At 51.8% G+C, this 20,777-nt stretch overlaps 1 protein-coding gene across 1 annotated transcript in view; it reads right to left on the reverse strand.

Annotated features, from left to right (window-relative positions):
• The window catches only part of LOC119957676 (solute carrier family 43 member 3-like), a 110,121-nt gene that overhangs the window by 77,589 nt on the left and 11,755 nt on the right, over positions 1 to 20,777 (reverse strand). The window contains exons 2-3 of the mRNA XM_038785752.1: positions 14,346 to 14,551; positions 4,382 to 4,447 (exon numbers count right to left, since the gene is read on the reverse strand). Coding sequence (XP_038641680.1) covers positions 4,382 to 4,447; positions 14,346 to 14,551 — 272 coding nt within the window. The remainder of the gene's footprint in view (positions 1 to 4,381; positions 4,448 to 14,345; positions 14,552 to 20,777) is intronic.

The raw sequence follows: 20,777 nt of genomic DNA on the forward strand, positions 1-20,777 counted from the left end.
GCACGGGCTCCCTCCCCAGACAGGGCACGGACTCCATCCCCACACACAGGGCACGGACTCCATCCCCACACACAGGGCACGGACTCCATCCCCACACACAGGACACGGACTCCATCCCCACACACAGGTCACGGATTCCATCCCCACACACAGGACACGGACTCCATCCCCACACACAGGTCACGGACTCCATCCCCACACACAGGACACGGACTCCATCGCCACACACAGGACACGGACTCCATCCCCACCCACAGGGCACGGACTCCCTCCCCACACATAGGGCACGGATCCATCCCCAGAAAGGGCACGGACTGCATCCCCACACAGAGGGCACGGACTCAATACCCACACACAGGGCACGGACTCCCTCCCCATAAAGGGCACGGACTCCGTCCCCACACACAGGGCACGGACTCCCTCCCCAGAAAGGGCACGGACTCCATCCCCACACACAGGGCACGGACTCCCTCCCCACACACAGGGTGTGGACTCCATCCCCACACACAGGGCACGGACTCCATCCCCACACACAGGGCACGGTCTCCATCCCCACACACAGGGCACGGACTCCCTCTCCACACACAGGGTGTGGACTCCATCCCCACACACATGGCACGGACTCCATCCCCACACACAGGGCACGGACTCCATCCATACACAGGGCACGGACTCCAGCCCCACACACAGGGTGTGGACTCCATCCCCACACACAGGGCACGGACTCCATCCCCACACACAGGGCACGGACTCCATCCCTACACACAGGACACGGACTCCATCCCCACACACAGGACACGGACTCCATCGCCACACACACAACACGGACTCCATCCCCACACACAGGGCACGGACTCCCTCCCCACACACAGGGCACGGATCCCTCCCCAGAAAGGGCACGGACTGCATCCCCACACAGAGGGCACGGACTCCATACCCACACACAGGGCACGGACTCCATCCCCACACACAGGGCACGGACTCCGTCCCCACACACAGGGCACGGATTCCATCCCCACACACAGGGCACGGACTCCCTCCCCACTCACAGGGCACGGACTCCATCCCCACACACAGGGCACGGACTCCATCCATACACAGGGCACGGACTCCAGCCCCACACACAGGGTGTGGACTCCATCCCCACACACAGGGCACGGACTCCATCCCCACACACAGGGCACGGACTCCATCCACACACACAGGGCACGGACTCCATCCCTACACACAGGGCACGGACTCCATCCCCACACAGAGGGCACGGACTCCATCGCCACACACACAACACGGACTCCATCCCCACACACAGGACACGGACTCCTTCCCCATACACCGGGCACGGATCCCTCCCCAGAAAGGGCACGGACTGCATCCCCACACAGAGGGCACGGACTCCATACCCACACACAGGGCACGGACTCCATCCCCACACACAGGGCACGGACTCCGTCCCCACACACAGGGCACGGACTCCGTCCCCACACACAGGGCACGGACTCCCTCCCCAGAAAGGGCACGGACTCCGTCCCCACACACAGGGCACGGACTCCATCCCCACACACAGGGCACGGACTCCCTCCCCACACACAGGGTGTGGACTCCATCCCCACACACAGGGCACGGACTCCATCCCCACACACAGGGCACGGACTCCATCCATACACAGGGCACGGACTCCAGCCCCACACACAGGGTGTGGACTCCATCCCCACACACAGGGCACGGACTCCATCCCCACACACAGGGCACGGACTCCATCCACACACACAGGGCACGGACTCCATCCCTACACACAGGACACGGACTCCATCCCCACACACAGGACACGGACTCCATCGCCACACACACAACACGGACTCCATCCCCACACACAGGGCACGGACTCCATCCCCACACACAGGGCACGGACTCCCTCCCCACACACAGGGTGTGGACTCCATCCCCACACACAGGGCACGGACTCCATCCCCACACACAGGGCACGGACTCCATCCATACACAGGGCACGGACTCCAGCCCCACACACAGGGTGTGGACTCCATCCCCACACACAGGGCACGGACTCCATCCCCACACACAGGGCACGGACTCCATCCACACACACAGGGCACGGACTCCATCCCTACACACAGGACACGGACTCCATCCCCACACACAGGACACGGACTCCATCGCCACACACACAACACGGACTCCATCCCCACACACAGGGCACGGACTCCCTCCCCACACACAGGGCACGGATCCCTCCCCAGAAAGGGCACGGACTGCATCCCCACACAGAGAGCACGGACTCCATACCCACACACAGGGCACGGACTCCATCCCCACACACAGGGCACGGACTCCGTCCCCACACACAGGGCACGGACTCCCTCCCCAGAAAGGGCACGGACTCCATCCCCACACACAGGGCACGGACTCCATCCCCACACACAGGGCACGGACTCCCTCCCCACACACAGGGCACGGACTCCATCCCCACACACAGGGCACGGACTCCATCCCCACACACAGGGCACGGACTCCCTCCCCACACACAGGGTGTGGACTCCATCCCCACACACAGGGCACGGACTCCATCCCCACACACAGGGCACGGACTCCGTCCCCACACACAGGGCACGGACTCCCTCCCCAGAAAGGGCACGGACTCCGTCCCCACACACAGGGCACGGACTCCATCCCCACACACAGGGCACGGACTCCCTCCCCTCACACAGGGCACGGACTCCATCCCCACACACAGGGCACGGACTCCATCCCCACACACAGGGCACGGACTCCCTCCCCACACACAGGGTGTGGACTCCATCCCCACACACAGGGCACGGACTCCATCCCCACACACAGGGCACGGACTCCATCCATACACAGGGCACGGACTCCAGCCCCACACACAGGGTGTGGACTCCATCCCCACACACAGGGCACGGACTCCATCCCCACACACAGGGCACGGACTCCATCCACACACACAGGGCACGGACTCCATCTCCACAAACAGGGCACGGACTCCATCCCCACACACATGGCACGGACTCCATCCCCACACACAGGGCACGGACTCCATCCCCACACACAGGGCACGGACTCCATCTCCACACACAGGGCACGGACTCCATCCCCACACACAGGGCACGGACTCCATCCCTACACAGTGGACGGACTCCATCCCCACACACAGGGCACGGACTCCATCCCTACACAGTGGACGGACTCCATCCCCACACAGGGCAGGGACTCCATCCCCAGTACGGACCAAGATAAGATCCGAGGTACGAGTGGAACCACCACCTGCCCGTTCTGCCTCCCATTGAACGTATAGTCGCCAGGAGGCCAGTGTTACCAGTGGACCTGGTCAGCGATGGCGGAGGCAGCAAATGGATTCCGATATGGATAATGGCCGCCGGCGATGATTCATCGGCACCGATTGTGCCAACAGCCTTACCGCTGAGCCATGCCAACTGCGACATTCCTCACGGATGTGGCGGTTGCCGGTGGGCTATACACGTTCCAGGACGGCTTTACCACCCCTGGAACTCCGCCCACATGCCAAGCGGTCACGGGACCTACCGCCAGGAGACATGAACATTTCTTGGGACAGAGGAAAGGGATGTTACAACCCCGTTCAGTGATAATGTTTTCCAGCATCCACTTCCCTCCCGATACCTCAGAGTATGAAGTACTCAGGTGACTCGGAGAATGAGCTTCCTTCCAACTGTAGGAACTACTCCCAGGACGTAAACCCCGCCCGAGAAGCAGTTCAGGAAGGAAACCCTGCGGGGAAAGGAGAGGAATGATTATTGAGACTAGTGTGGAATAAAGTGAGTTGTACACCGTCAGCCTGGCCTCTCGTTGGATATTTGCCTCCGTAGACAACTTGTTTCTGGATGAAGAAATTCCCCCTACTGAGAGGCCTATAATTTTGAATGCTTATCGCAAACTATAAACCCGAGTTCCTGAATCTCCCACCATCGGAACATGTTTTCTCAAACTAACCTGTCTGGTCCTGTTGGAATTGTATCCGCTTCAATGAGATCCCCTCTCAATCTGAAAATCAGCGAAAAATGACTTTCGTTCACTCGTCCAAATCATTAGTGTATAACATTAACAATTGGAGTCTAAGCACAGATTCCTACGGTAACTAATAGTCACTGCCAATCTGAAAAATAAGCATTTATTTTCACATTTTCCCCTGTCTGCTAACCAGTTGTTTATCCAGCAGAAGACACCACACTTTACAGAGTAACCTGATATTAGAGACATTGTCAAAAGCCTTCTGGAAGTTTGAATAAATCAATATCCACAAGTGCTTCCTGATCAACTCGATGAGTTATATGTTCAAATCATTCGAGCAGTTTTGTCAATCATGGTTTACCTTTCGTAAATCGACGCTGAATTTTTCTGATTCCACAACTGCTTTCCGAATGCTGTGCTTTGAAATCTTTTAAAAAACAAAATTTGGAGGACCCAATTTATTTTTTCCAATTGAGGAGCGATTTGGTGTGGCCAATCCACCTACCCTGCACATCATTTAGGTTGCAGGGGTGAAACTCACGCAAACACGTGGAGAATGTGCAAACTTCACACGGACAGTGACCCAGAGCCGGGATCGATCCTGGGCCCTCGGTACCGTGAGGCAGCAATGCTAACCAGGAGAATCAATTTTGACATCGAAATCGGGGACTGCACCTATTTTAGGGTGCTCCGCCCCCTCCAAAATGGCGTCATCGGGCACAATGCCACACGCTATTGGGACGGCCTCAGGATGGCACCTGGTGCCTTCCCCGGATGTTTGGCAGCTGATGGAGTGTCCGATGGCGTGGAAAACATGTGTTCTTCGTTTCATCAAACTCATGTGGCGGCTGCGGAGTGTGTCATGTGGAGCCATTCCGCTGACCGGGGTTGGTGGGGGGGGGGGGGGGGGTTGGTAGCTTTAACAACAGCTGGGGGATTGGTCAGGAGGTGGTGATCTGGAGTACAGGGGGTGCACTACCTGGCAGGCCAGGTCCGCAAGCGGCGAGCACCATGTGGTGAAGCGCGACCGCTGCAGGACCCGGCAATTCTCCTGCCGTGTGGGTTGGGAAAACGGGGGGTTCGCATGGCATGGCTGTCTCGCCCCTCACAGGGCGGAGCGTCTGTGAGGCGTGACGTCGATTTTTTCATTGTAAAACTAGACACTTCCTCTGGACGTAGCATCAAAATCAGAGACTCCAGCCCTAAGTGTTGACTGCAGGGCAGGGTTCGTGGACTTCTACGACAGCAACACTGGTGCCACACCTGGACCGATTATGTGAACGTTGAGGGGCTAGCACTGGCACCAAGTGGAAGACAAGCGTTTCCAATGAGAAATGGTCCATTACTCACGGGGTTGGTGTTGTCTCTCATAATGCTGACAAGCTGCAGCCACACAGCCACACTTTACTCCCAACACACACAGTCCCAGCCAACAAGATGTGCGGCACTAAGGTTCTCAGATGCTGTACTCGAGGTGACTTTGCCAAGCCACGGTAGCATGGTGGTTAGCATCAATGCTTCACAGCTCCAGGGTCCCAGGTTCGATTCGCGGCTGGGTCACTGTCTGTGTGGAGTCTGCACGTCCTCCCCGTGTGTGCGTGGGTTTCCTCCGGTTGCTCCGGTTTCCTCCCACAGTCCAAAGATGTGCGGGTTAGGTGGATTGGCCATGCTAAACTGCCCGTAGTGTAAGGTTAATGGGCGGATTTTTGGGATACGGGTTACGTGGGTTTAAGTAGGGTGATCATTGCTCGGCACAACATGAAGGGCCTGTTCTGTGCTGTACTGTTCTATGTTCTATGCTGCTTCGATGCATTTTGGCAGGTGCAGCGACTCCGGGTGGGAAGTCGGCTGCCGTTCGCCAGGACTGGGCGCAGGTGGCACCAATGGTCAGTACAGTGGGCAACAACACGAGGACTGGCGTAAAAACTGGGTGGGCAGTGGGACGAGACTGCATTATGCCCTGTTATAATCTGCCTCTTTGTCACTGGCTGGGGACGAATGGCAATCCCGCACACCTTCGGGAGTATGAGCTTCCCAATGAGCAGGTCGGTGAAATCATTGGCAGATTCCCTGCGTGAATATAGCTGGCCAGTATGGAACCAGATAGAGAGGAATGGGCATCAAGGGATTAACTGCGGCTTCTGGTATTGTATATATATATATATATATATATATATATGTTATTGCAAATAAATGTTATTATTTTTCTATTCTGCCACATGCTGGATTCTACGTGGCCCTCACAAAACGCCCCCAGCACCAATCACCGCCCCACACACCCATGTCCCGAGACACCCCTCCCCCCCACCCCCGGAGTACAGACAGGAGCGGAAGGAGATTGGAGGGAGTCGATCGGTCAAGCGGCCCTTCCCTCAAGCCGAGGACGTGATTTGCAGGTCCAAAGGAAGGACAGTCGCCAGGTTGCAGATCAGCAATGGGCGAGGAAGTGAGACCCCGGTTGCGGTTACTCTTGGCAGGTATGTCACTCCCTCACCACACCAAAACACCCTCACACCCACAACTAACCAAACACACACAATCACCATCAGAACACCAACACCGAGGAGAAGGAATATCAGAGAGCGGTCCGGCCCCAGTGACTAGATGCCCTCCAGACGGGTTTTGGGCTTCTGGAATAGATCGGTGCACATGTTGGCGAAGGAAGGGACTAAATGATGAGTTGTCGGAGAGTATCCTACACTGGAGATGTAGATCTGGAGACCAACAGTGCGCCGACCATCCGTGCTACCCAGGTGAACACTGCTCTGGTGGCGTTCACATTGGTGCCCTTGGGGGCGCCGATCTCAGCGATGGATCAAGATGCCCAAGGCCTGGGGCACCCTATGCACGCCGTGGCCGCAGTCCAGGGCAGAGCTGCCATCTCAAAGGCAACCATGTGCAAGAGCAACCTAGTGGTTGCAGCGGCGCTCCAGAACGTGGCCCAGTCATATTAGGCCACGACTGAGATTGTCGGCAGCGTTGCCCACGGGCTGGGAGGCGTGGAAGAGACATAGAGGGAACTCAGAGTCCCAGAGGGAGCTGGTCCCAGTCCCAGAGGGAGATGGCCTAGTCCCAGAGAGACAAGGCCCAGTCCCAGAGGGAGAAGGCCCAGTCCCAAAGAGACATGGCCCAGTCGCAGAGGGAGCTGGCCAAGTCCCAGTGGGAGACGGCCCAGTCGCAGAGGGAGATGGTCCAGTCCCAGAGTGAGATGGCCCAGTGCCAGAGGGAGATGGCCCAGTCCCAGATGGAGATGGCCCAGTCCCAGAGGGAGATGGCCCAGTCACAGAGGGAGCTGGCTCAGTCCCAGAGGGAGCGACCCCACTCCCAGAGGGAGGTGGCACAGTCCGAGAGGGAGATGGCCCAGTCTCAGCATGCTGTGGCATAGTCTTCGGTGGAACTGGTCCAACCCTTTTACTCCAGGGCAGCACACTTTGGGACACCGGCCGGGACGGCAACGGGCCTCCGGGATTCGCAGCAGCAGATGGTGGAGGGGTCTACGCATTACACTCTGCATGCACCTGCATCCCATGCAGTAGCCCGGGAGGAACGCACACAGAAGCTGGTGGGAGCAATGGGGCCCATGCTGGTCACTCGTGCACAGGAGTAGCCAGAACACGGGGCAGCACGGTAGCATTGTTGATAGCACAATTGCTTCACAGCTCCAGGATCCCAGGTTCGATTCCGGTTTGGGTCACTGTCTGTGCAGAGTCTGCACATCCTCCCCATTTGAGCGCGGGTTTCCTCCGGGTGCTCCGGTTTCCTCCCACAGTCCAAAGATGTGCAGATTAGGTGGATTGGCCATGATAAATTGCCCTTAGTGTCCAAAATTGCCCTTATTGTTGGGTGGGGTTACTGGGTTATGGGGATAGGGTGGAGGTGCTGACCTTGGGTAGGGTGCTCTTTCCAAGGGCTGGTGCAGACTCGATGTGCCGAATGGTCTCCTTCTGTACTGTAAATTCTATGAAAACACGCAACACCTCGTACTCCTATGGTCCTTCCCCTGAAGACGTGCATCGCCAACGGGCGGAACACGGCGGCACCAAGATACCTAGTATACAGCAATCGGGCCGATCCAGGCCCTATCACCACAGACATCGGCCACCACAGCGCAATCATGTCACAGGACGGGAATCATATTGCGACAATCACAGCAGGCTGCCTCAACTCCTGACATACCGCATGAGAACCCACGTGACATAGCAGTGGGGCCTATAAGTATAGAAAGATAGACACCAGCGCGATTGTCATGGGGTCAGGGCAGAGTGTAGCAATAGCAGTTGAAGCAGAAATCTGTACCTCTGCAATCAGAGTAAATACGTGCGCACAATGTTCCAACATGAATTGGTGTACTGTTAAATGGCTTTAACGGGTGGGCTGGGTTGCTCTGGGCCAGCCGGAGAGGGAGCAGGAGTAGGTTACAAAGAACAAAAGAACAAAGAAAATTACAGCACTGGATCAGGTCCTTCGGCTCTCCCAGTCTGCGCCGATCCAGATCCTTTATCGAAACCTGGTGCCTTTTTTACCCGCCCGTTCATATATCTGTCCAGATGCACCTTAAATGATGTTATCGTGCCGGCCTCTATCACCTCCGCTGGCAAAGCGTTCCAGGCACCCATCACCCTCTGCGTAAAAAACTTTCCACACAAAAATCCCTTAAACTTTCCCCCACTCTCCTTGAAATCGTGACCCCTTGTTATTGACACACTCACGCTTGGAAAAAGCTTGTTGCTATCCACTTTATCCATACCTCTCACAATTTTGTACACTCAATCAGGCCCCCCCTCAACCACCGTCTTTCCAATGAAAACAATCCAAATCTACTTAAGCTTTCTCCATAGCTAGCACCCTCCATACCAGGCAACATCATGGTGAAACTCCCCTGCACCTTCTCTGAAGCATTCACATCCTTCTGGTAATGTGGCGACCAGAACTGCACGCAGTATTCCAAATGTGGCCGAACCAAAGTCCAATACAACTGTAACATAGAACATAGAGCATAGAACATAGAACATAGAACAATTCAGGCCCTTCGATGTTGTGGCGAGCAATGATCACCCTATTCAAACCCACGTATCCACCCTATACCCGTAACCCAACAAACCCCCCCCCCCTTAACCATACTTTTTAGGACACTACGGGCAATTTAGCATGGCCAATCCACCTAACCCGCACATCTTTGGATTGTGGGAGGAAACCAGAGCACCCGGAGGAAACCCACGCACACACGGGGAGGACGCGCAGACTCCGCACAGACAGTGACACAGCCGGGAATCGAAACTGGGACCCTGGAGCTGTGAAGCATTTATGCTAACCATCATGCTACATGACCTGCCGACCCTTGTACTCAATACTCCGCCCGATGAAGGCAAGCATGCTGTATGCCTTCTTAACCACTCTATCGACCTGCGTTGCCAACTTCAGGATACCATGGAGCTGAACTCACAGATCTCTCTGTACATCAATTTTCCCCAGGACTCTTCCATTGGCCATACTTTCCGCTCTTGAATTAGATCTTCCAAAATGCATCACCTCGCATTTTCCTGGATTGAACTCCATCTGCCATTTATCTGCACAACTCTCCAATCTATCTATATTTTGCTGTATTGTCTGACAGTCATCCTCACGATCTGCAACTCCACCAATCTTAGTATCATCTGCAAACTTCCTCATCAGACCACTTATACCTTCGTGTATGTCACAAACAACAGTGGTCCGAGCACGGATCCCCGTGGAACAGCACTAGTCACCTTTCTGCATTTTGAGTCACTCCCATCCACCACTACTCTCTGTCTCCTGTTGCCCAGCCAGTTCTTTATCCATCTAGCTAGTACACCCTGAACTCCATACGACTTCACTTTTTCCATCAACCTGCCATGGGAAACTTTATCAACCGCTTTACTGAAGTTGGACTGGGAAAGTTTTGGAGGTGGGTTTGACCGAGGATCTTTGGTGCAGTCAGGGTCTCATCGCTCGCGTGTCGTTGCGCCCCCCCCCCCGTAACTCCGCCACACCAGCGACGTGTTCTGGAATTGTCAACTCGCATGTTGGGATCACCCAGGTGAATGGTGTGCTTGCTACAATTGACAGTAGACAGATATCGTCAAATGATGGTGAGCAGCACAGCTCATCGCAGAGCGGGTCGTCATCATTCTCCCTCCCGTGGACCACACCCGCTGTTACAGCCAACACAGGAGCTATACCCCATAGTGACGAAGGTAGGAATCACAAAGGGAGTTACACGCGGGGTGGTAGAGTAATGGTCAAGGGAGGGGTGTGGTGGTGGGATACAGAGCCCATGCCCCAGGCGAGTACCCCCCACCCCCCCCCACCCTCCCATAGCCGGTGAACTTTGAAGCAATCAGAGTCTCCCTTTCGATTTCGCCCTGGCACACACGGTGAGTAGCCTGCCCGTCCCGTGGCCTGTCCACCCCGGACGTCCCCCGCATCCTCCTGCAGCACATTGCCCCTCTGACAGACGCTACCAGCACACACAAAACCTCATCTACCAACTAATTTGCATCTCCCACTCCCCCTCCTCCTCTCCGAACTGTTGGGCAGCCGGCTATCCATCCTCAGTGGTTATCTGCTGTTCCCCTTGTGCAGGCTCCGCTGCTGCATGGTCCTACTCCGTGAGGAGATCCAGATCGTAACGCAGTTCGTTCTGCCGTGCTGTGGCGACTCGGACGTAAGTCAACATTGCTGGTTGAGCACGGTGGCCTAGTGGTTAGCACAACCGCCTCACGGCGCTGAGGTCCCAGGTTCGATCCCGGCTCTGGGTCACTGTCCGTGTGGAGTTTGCACATTCTCCCCGTGTCTGCGTGGGTTTCGCCCCCACAACCCAAAAATGTGCAGAGTAGGTGGATTGGCCACGCTAAATTGCCCCTTAATGGAAAAAATAATTGAGTAATCTAAAATTTAAAAAACAAAAAAAATTGCTGGTTGTATTCCGATATACAATATCTTCAGGGGTTGAAGAGCAAACATGGCAGCATGATGCTTTTCCCCCGTTCCCAACCAGCTGAAACTGGCTATGTGGTATGCATAGATGTCAGCCCGGAGTTTTCCCCCAAATGTCCCTCCTTCCCCCATCTCAGCAGCCTTGGCCCCGTCGGTTCCTGGCACCATGAAGGCCCCTGGCCATGGGGCCAGTCCCTGCGTAAGGAGCACCGTTGTCTGGCATGATGCTTTCCAGCGGTTTGCTCCGTCGCCCCCTTTCATTTCCGCTGAAGGGGCTGCTGTGGCACTGTCCCTGGGTAACCTATGTGTCGGATCCCCGGCCGATGACAGCCGGTTGAGGGTTGGTAGTATGGTGGGTCGTGCGGGCTTTGATGCGGGTGGCGAGGTTGGGGCACACATATGCCTGTTGGCGCTCGGCAGAACCGTAACCGGAGCAAGATGGATCCCAAGAAGGCTGCAGAATTGGGGGTCCATGTCTGGCCACTGCCCAGTCCCGAGGGGGGGGGGGGTTCACCCAGCTACACGCTGGCTCCACCAACATCCCCCCTCCCGGCCCGGCACCGCCAGCAGCCCCAATCCAGTGTCAGGGCTGACGGGTCTCGATCGTGTCTCTGCACAGCGTACCTCCTCGCTGGCCCAATTCAGCCACTGTGCCTGTTTCCCGATTAAGCTCAAATGAACCGCCCCACTAGGAATTACTCCTATTGGAGACGGAGAATCATGTAGGCCCTGGAAAATATTGGGTTGGGCCAGATAGTAATAGGCAAATTGTGTTTACTGTACATGCAAATGGGAATGCATTGACTCCGCTTTCGAGGCAGCAGAGCATTGCTATTAGGCGTGAACGTGGCATCTGCCCCGATATCAGCATCACAACTTAGTCTCTGTCCAATCACCTTTCCTGATTTCCGCGTTAAACCTTGTGCTGGATTCTATGTCCTGCCACAACCATTTTCCGGTGCTGCGTGCTCCAGCCGGCAGCAGGCTGCTCCTCACCCCCCTCCCCTGGACCGCCAATGGGGTTTCCCATTGTGGGCGCCCCCACTACATTGAGAAATCCGCAGACTTGAATGCACTGCCGCAAAATGGAGGATCCCGGATGGAGAAGCCAGTTCTTTGAATTTCAATTGCTTTTGTAGCAAGTGCAAAGTGGTACATTGATTCGCACTATTGCCTCTAAGCACCAGGGACCCCGCTTCGATTATGACCTTGGGCAGCTGTCGGTGTGGAGTTCTCCATAAGGCAGTTATCCCTCCGGGAGTGCGTTCTCCCCGTGTCTGCGTGAGCTTCCTCTGGGTAAGATATGCAAGTTCGGTGGATTGGCCTTGTAAATTGCCCCTTATTGTTTCGGTTGCGGCGCAGAGAGGACAGTGGACACGGGGAGAGTGCTCTTTTGGTTCATGCTGTTTTGACCGAATAACCTCCTTTTCCAGAGCAGAGATTCTATTCTGTTATTTCCTATATCTCCCCCTGCACCTTCTCCTGGAGGTCGCACTCAGTATCCCGTGCTCATAAACCAATTCAAAATATGTCTGGGAAAGAACGTCGACTTACTCTACCAAGATACGGGTTGTGATGTTCGAAATGGACACTGGGCGAAATCTGTGAAGTGCAAGGCAGAAGAGGCATTCGTGAAGATCGGTAAAATTTTCCTCTTGCAGATCGCAACCAACAGTAGTGAAATAGGAAGAAAGAGAGATCTTTAAACACATCAGCCATATTTCATAATTTCCATTAATACCAAACTGTTTCACATTGCGTTAAACACGTATAAAGTGTACTCAACGATGTGGGAGGCTCCGAAATCTCTTTCATTTTCTCTGACCACTGCTGCTCTATGGCAACCACTTCCACTTTTGGAGCGCCCCATTTTCTCATGCTCCCCAACATCTCGTCTCTCTCCCTCACTCCGCCTCCCATTTACTCTCACTGCGTCGTTACATCATATTTAGTCGCTGTTTCTGTCTCTCACTTTTGCTCTCCAGTGCCTGCTCACTCCCCCGCCAGCTCCTTTCAAATATAACGCCATACCCACGCCCACATCGTTCGCACTCTTACTGTATCTCATTCTCTCCCATTCGAATCCTTGGCTTCTCCTTGTCCGCTCACATTCTTTTGGCTGCCCGCGCCCCTACCACTCCCTTTATTGCCATTTGCTATTCTATCCCATATCAATATGGGAAGCATGGGAGCATGGTGGTTAGCATCCATGCTTCACAGCTCCAGGGTCCCAGGTTCGATTCCCGGCTGGGGCACTGTCTGTGCGGAGTCTGCATGTCCTCCCCGTGTGTGCGTGGGTTTCCTCCGGGTGCTCCGGTTTACCTCCCACAGTCCAAAGATGTGCGGGTTAGGTGGATTGAGCAGGCTAAATTGCCCTTAGTGTCCTAAAAAATAATGTTAATGGGGGTTGTTGGGTTACTGGTATAGGGTGGATACGTGGGCTTGAGTAGGGTGATCATTGCTCGGCACAACATTGAGGGCCGAAGGGCCTGTTCTGTGCTGTACTGTTCTTAAAAAAAAAATTATCTTTTCATTTCCCCCAAAATCCATCCTTCGCCAAACGTATCATCAGATCTCCCTCAGCCAATAAACGCCCTCGTCCTATTCAATTCCACTTGCTTGCATTCTCCAATTTACCTCCGGCTCTAGATATTTATTTTATAATCACTTACTGCACCCGGTTCCATATTTTGGACGGTCGTATTCTTCTTAAAATACATAAATAGGATGGGAATAGAGGGATACAGACGCCGGAAGTGAAGGAGATTTCAGTTTCGATGGACAGCATTGTCGGCACAGGCTTCGAGGGCAGAAGGGCTTGTTCCTGTGCTGTACTTTTCTTTGTTCCTTGTTCTTTGTTCCATTCGCCAAATTTTCCCTTTTCGCTCAATCTCGTTTCAATTATTTTTTCTCCTTATCTCAGCCACTTATACATTCGTGTTCCTTATTGTCTCTTGCACCAATTGAATACATTCTCTCCAGCTTAGTCACTTATCTAGCTCTCGTCCAAGACTTTCCTCCATGCAGTCCTTTCTTTCTCCTGGTCCCGTGGTCTTCCCTCCGGCATGCCTTATGTTGTTCTCCGTCAGGATCATTCTGTCACTAACTTCGCATCCAACACTCATTTAAGTTTGCAAGGAGCATCTCTCCCTTTTAATACATCCGGATGTACCATTAGATTTCTCCCATCCTTCATCTCAACTTCCCCCAAAACACTTTTCTCCTTAAGTATTTTTATGATCTTACTCTGTCGCTCACTTCTTCTTTCACCTATGTTCTACTCTTTGTCCCTCTGCCTCTTTCGCCTTTCTCTCTCTCAAATCTTAATCCGCTGGTCCCGCCCACTTCTCTCCTCAGTTTCACTCCACCTGTGGCTTCTCATCCCTCCAAGATTTCCATTCCTTCTCTCTGCTATTACGTTCTCTGATAACCATTACTTCCTCAAAATGAATGTCCTTGGAAATATCTTTCCGTGCACCTTTCACACTTTCCTTCTCTTCCCCTTCTTCAGCCAACGGACGTTCTTCAGTACAAATAATTTGCTCATCTCCTGGTGTTTCTCCGTATTTATTATCTTGTCAAAGGTACTTAACGAATATAGGAATACAGGTGTTTCACTGCAATTATCAATCCATTGGTGATCATTTACAGAATTTATTGGACTCTTGAATGGTTCTCACAGACTGAACGGTAGCGAATAGGGCAGCACGGAAGCATTGTGGATAGCACAATTGCTTCACAGCTCCAGGGTCCCAGGTTCGATTCCGGCTTGGGTCACTGACTGTGCGGAGTCTGCACATCCTTCCCGTGTGTGCGTGGGTTTCCACCGGGTGCTCCGGTTTCCTCCCACAGTCCAAAGATGTGCAGGTTAGGTGGATTGGCCTTACTAAATTGCCCTTAGTGTCTAAAATTGTCCTTAGTGTTGGGTGGGGTTACTGGATTATGGGGATAGGGAATAGGTGTTGACCTTGGGTGGGGTGCTCTTTCCAAGAGTCGGTGCAGACTCTGTGGGCCGAATGGCCTCCTTCTGCACTGTAAATTCTATGATAAAAATTCTATGAATGTAACCCCACAATTTAAAAATGCAGGTAGAGAGAAGACAGTGATCTATATACAGTGAGGCTAACGCTGGTGGTAGAGAGGTTGCTGGAGTCCATTATCAAGGATTTAATAACACAGTAGTTGAAAAGCAGTGGTGTAATCAGATAAAGACAGCATTTATTTACGAAAGGAAAATCATGATTTACAAATCTACTAGAATTATTTGAAGATGTAGCTGGTAGAGTTGACCACGTGGAAACAGTGGATCTTGTTAATTAAGGCATTCACAAGGCATTCAACAAGGTCTCATATTCCAGAATAATATCGAAAGTTAAAGCGCATGGGATAACGTGCAGTGTTTTGAGATTGATGAGAAATATGTCAATAGACAGGAAGCGATCAGTTGGGATCAATGGATCTTTTTCTGATTGGCAGGCAGTGACGAGTGGGGTATTGCAGGGATCTGTGCTCGGACCCCAACTCATCACAGTATATATTAATGATTTGGACGAGGAAACTAGATGTTTTCTCTCCAAATTTGCAGATGATACAAAATTGAGCGGATGGGTGAGCTGCGAGGAGGATGCAGAGATGCTTAATCATGATTTGGGCAGGCTGAGTCAATGGTAACATGTATGACAGATTCAGTATAATGTGAATAAATGCGAGATTTTCCGTTTCGGGAGCAAAACATGAAGGCAGATTGTTTTTTTTTCCAATTCGTGTAAATTGAGATAAGTGGATATCCGCTGAGGCCTTGGCGTGCCCTGGCATCAGTCGCTGAAAGTAAGCACACAGGTACAGCAAGCATTTCACAGGCCAATGGTACGTTGGCTGTCATAGGGAGATGATTTGTAGATAGGAATACAACTGTTTTATTGCAATTCGTCAGGGCATTTGTGAGGCCAAAAGGATTATGTTCAGTTTTGGTATCCTTACCTGAGGGAGGATTGTCTTGCAGTGCGAGGAGTGCAGCAAAGATTAGGGGCTGTTTTAGCTCCCTGGGCTAAATCGCTGGCTTTTAATGCAGACCCAGCAGCACGGTTCGATTCCCGTACCAGCCTCCCCGGAATGTGGCAACGAGGAGCGTTTCGTAGTAACTTAGTTGAAGTCTACTCGTGACAATGAGCGATTTTCATTTCATTTCATTTCTCATTTTCCAGGCTGTTTCCAGGGATGGAGGGGCTGTCAAATAAGGAGAGATGAAATCGGTTAGGATTTTATTCATTGGAGTTAAAAAAGTGAATGGAATCTCATGGGAATTGCTAAATTCTAACAGGATTAGACAGGGTACATGAAGAAGAATGTTCCCAGTGGTAGTGGTGGATGTGGGGGGGGGGGGTGTTTGGGGGGGGGGGGGGGGTTGTCAAGAACTAGGGGTCATTGTTTGCGGATAAGTGGTAAACCTTTTATGACTGAGATAAGCAGACATTTATTCACCCAGTGAGTGGTGAATCTGGAATTCGCTGTCACAAAAAGTAGTTGAGGCAAAAAAAGTTCTGTATTTAACAAGCTGGTTGATGGATTGGCCATTCTAAATTGCCCCTCAGTGAGAAAGAGTTTAGGTTGGGTTATTGGCTTAGGTATTGGTTGGGGTGTTCATTCCAAGGGCAGGTGCAGACTCGATGAGCCGAATGGCCTTATTTCGTACTGTAAATCTTATGATTCTATGATTAGAGAAAGGAAGTAGAATTGTTTTAAATATTCACTGCTATTACACTGATGACACCCAGCATGCAAATTAATCACAAACAGATCCACACATATCCATGTCTAATGGACTGACATTGTTTCATTAGAGCTGAATAAGGGATACATCTTGGCAACAGATTACTTGGAGACATCGACTGTGTGTCCTCCAGTAGTGGGAATTCTATCGGTCAGTCCACATCAGATGTCAGATTCTGTTAATGCAGTAATGATGCTGGAAAATAAAATATTTCCCAGTGCAAAGCATTACCTCGGTTCTGAACATGTAAAAAAACAGTATACCCTCTGTGGTGAATGGACAATGGGTAATATTTTTTTCCAGACGGGAACCTATGTCACTTCAGGGCTCCTTCTTTAGCGAACATGAAGCATTGCTGAGTTCCCAGAGGCCTGATTTTCAGCCCATGCAGCACAAGTTCACGAGTGAACAGCAACAGCTACTACCGCCCAAAAGGTGAACATTCTTCCTGTTGAGCTGCCAATCGGTACTGATCCGAGTTAGGGCAGCAGCCCATGTGGGCTGAAAGACAAACGTTGCGTACCTCCTTCTGTGCTTAATTTCACAGGGGACAATTCTATTTCAGTACCAAAATTCCCGTGTGTTGGAAAATTCAGTCTCTGGAACTACGTCCAAACGCCAGACTGAGAAAAATGACAGAAATGCAGTTTTTCTGGGTTTCTTATACTCATGTAAAAACTAGGACAGCATAAAAAGTGGAAAGGCCATGGACTGGTTAAAAATATATTTCGGTATCTCGATGGGCACGAGAGTTAGAGAGAAATAAATGATAACAATAAAAAGAAAAACAAGACAGTGAGACAGACTTGCGTTTGTAAAGAATCTGCAATCAAATCAGGGCGTCACAAGTTCTGCACAGAATCATAAGTATGTTATGCCGCACTCCCAATTGTAATTTGAAAACCTGTCAGACAATTTACCTGCAGCAAGCTCACAAAAACAACTATACAACACCCAAACTGGTTTAACTTTGCGTGGCTGAATCAGAATGAACAATAGACCAGGACAGGTGGCTGTACATTCCTTGTTTTGATTTCAACAACGCCCATCCACTTGCGTTTATTTGCTCACTGCAAAGGGCTGAATTCCTGAAAATATTTCTTTTCCACTCTGTTCTCCCCACAACCTGCCGGTCTCATCCAATCCCTCCAGTCTCGCCCTCTGCACCTATTTTCAAGGGTCAGCTTCGTGACCCAAAGTCTGTTCCAGAATGCTACCAGCGGCACTAACTGGAATAACCTGCTCACCAGTGATCAGAATGGGGTGCGGGAGGGTCAGGAGTCTCCAAACCTCATTGTGACCTTGCTCAAAAAATGGGAAATATAAAGAAGTTAATATAGGAGGCGAGTGGATTCCATAACATTAAAGCGAGTTCAGTACAATATTCTCAAAACCTCTGAGTAAAATTGAAGTCTGGACTCGGAAGAAGGTGTTACATCCCACAACATCTTTGAAACACTACATTGGAGAACGAGGCAGTTCGGCAAATCGGTCTGTACTACCCCTCCGAGAGAGCATGCTAAACTGTGTCCACTCTATCCCTGTCATCCTACTTAACCTTTGGACACTAAGAGACAATTTAGGATGGCCAGTCCAGATAATCTGCACATCTTTGGCCTGTGTCAGAAATTACCTGAATGAAACCACTGGGGAGAATTACCTGAATGAAACCACTGGGGAGAATGTCCAAACTCCACACAGACGTTAAAAAACGTACCTTGTAGGAGAAGCGGCCTTCAGATTTTCGGCGGGAGCAGTGTCCAGGGGCCTGTCGGGAACGTAAGTTTAACTTTTAAAAAATTACCTTGCAGTAGAAGCGGCCTTCAGATTTTCGGCGGGAGCAGTGCCAGGGGCCTGTCGGGAAGGTAAGTTTACCTCTTTAAAAACTTACCTTTAGAGCTGCAGGAGGTCGGCTGTGGGATTTCTGTGAAGATTTATTAGTACCTGTATACAAGTTGGACGGTTGCTAAACCCGAGACACAACACTTTAGTGTCCCCAACCCTTCCACCTCCTCTGACCTAAGGCGTTGAGTGAATATTAGGTAAGCTCTTCCTTTCATTTTCTTGTTTTATCTAGAGCGGATGGCAGAGAAGGCAGTCGAATGTTCCTCCTGCTGACTGTTTGAGGTGAAGGACGCCGTCAGTGTCCCTGCTGATTTCACCAATGGGAAGTGCAGCCATCTCCAGCTCCTCAGAAACCGCGTTAGGGAACTGGTGCTGTTGCTGGATGAACTTCGGATCATTCGGGAGGCAGAGGTGGTCATAGATAGAAGCTTCAGGGATGTAGTTACCCGAAGAATAAAGATAGATGGGTGACGGTGGGAGGGGCTAGGATGAAGCAGTCAGTACAGGTATCCCCTGTGGTCATTCCCCTCAGTAACACGTATACCGCTGTGGATACTGTTGGGGTGGGAAGACTTACCAGCGGTAAGCCATGGGGTACAGGTCTCTGGCACAGCGTCTGTCCCTGTTGCTCAGAAGGTAAGGGGGAGAGGTGTAGATCATTAGTCATTCGAGACTCCATAGTTAGGGGGATAGATAGGAGATTCTGTGGGAACGAAAGAGACTCGTTGTTGGTATGTTGCCTCCCAGGTGCCAGGGTCCGTGATGTCTTGGATCGTGTTTTCGGGATCCTTAAGGGGTAGAGGGAGCAGCCCCAAGTCGTTGTCCACATAGGCACCAACGACACACGTAGGAAAAGGGATAGGGATGTAAGGCTGGAATAAAGGGAGCTACGGTGGAAACGTAGATGTAGGACAAACATAATTATTTTCTCTGGGATGTTACCCGTGCCACGTGCTAGCGAGACAAGAAATAGGGAGAGGGAGCAGTTGAACAAGTGGCAACAGGAATGGTACAGGAGGAAGGCTTTCAGATTACTAGATAATTGGGGCTCATTCTGGGTTGGTGGGACCTCTACATACGGGATGGTCTGTACCGGGACCAGAGGGTTGCTGGTCGTCACGGAACAGATATGTAAACCACCTCGGGTAGGCAGTCTTCTGGTACCATGTCGTTTTAAGCACACTGAGATAACACGGGCTGCAACTGGATGCAGCAATAACTGAAATATACTCCAGAGCTTGAAGTTAGTTCAATTTGATATGTTGAACCTGTCACACAGTTAGCTCAGTTCTCTGTGAGGTCGACTTTCTGCTAAACTAAGTGTGATTATTCTGTCTGACTGAATCAAACTAACTCTTCGGCACGTGCTGTACGTTTTATGTAATTCACTCTGACTCCCTCTGTGGAGGTCCCCAGTGGAAAGAGGCGGATTGTGAGTGTCTGATGCTTTTATAGTGGGAAACCACTCCCAACTGTTCTGCCTGCTGATTGTTTGTGTCCTGGTTCTGTGTTCATTACCTGCCTGTCTGTATCTCATTGTGTGCATGTCTGCATGTGTGCTACGGAATGTGAATGCCTCCACCTCGTTTGCAAGGTTGCGATTATACAGCTGAAGTTGTTATATACCTCACAAGGGCGAGGATGGCCTTGTTCTTTGAGGGGTAGAAGATGTGTGTGAAGGTTGCTGGGGAGGCCCCACAAACCTGGTTCATATGTTTTTGGCCTGTCCAAAACTGGAGGATTACTGGAAGGAGGTGTTTAGGGTAATCTCTAAACTGGTGCAGGTGAAAATGGGAGGCCATATTCGCCGTGTCGGACCATCCGGAGTTTGAAACTGTCACGGAGGCAGATGTTGTAGCCGTCACCTCGTTGATCGCCCAAAGGCGGATCCTGTTAGGGTGGAGATCAACCCTGTGATCTGGCGTGGTGGGGGGGGGGGGTCTGTTGGAATTCTTAACACTTGAAAAGGTCAAATTTGAACTGAGGGGAAGGATGGAGAGGTTCTACAATTCATGAGCGTTATTGATTATGCACGTTCGAGAATTTCATCACATCGAACAATCGGTGGGTTTGGGGCTGGGAAGCTTGTGGGGGGAGGTGGGACTGAATCTGTTAATGGTGACTCTTGATGATTCCTGATTCATTTTTGTCAATTGTTTATGTTAACATGCGTGCCAATGACTGG

The sequence above is a fragment of the Scyliorhinus canicula genome, chromosome 27 (assembly GCF_902713615.1).
Source record: "Scyliorhinus canicula chromosome 27, sScyCan1.1, whole genome shotgun sequence".
Classification (NCBI taxonomy): Eukaryota; Metazoa; Chordata; class Chondrichthyes; order Carcharhiniformes; family Scyliorhinidae; genus Scyliorhinus; species Scyliorhinus canicula.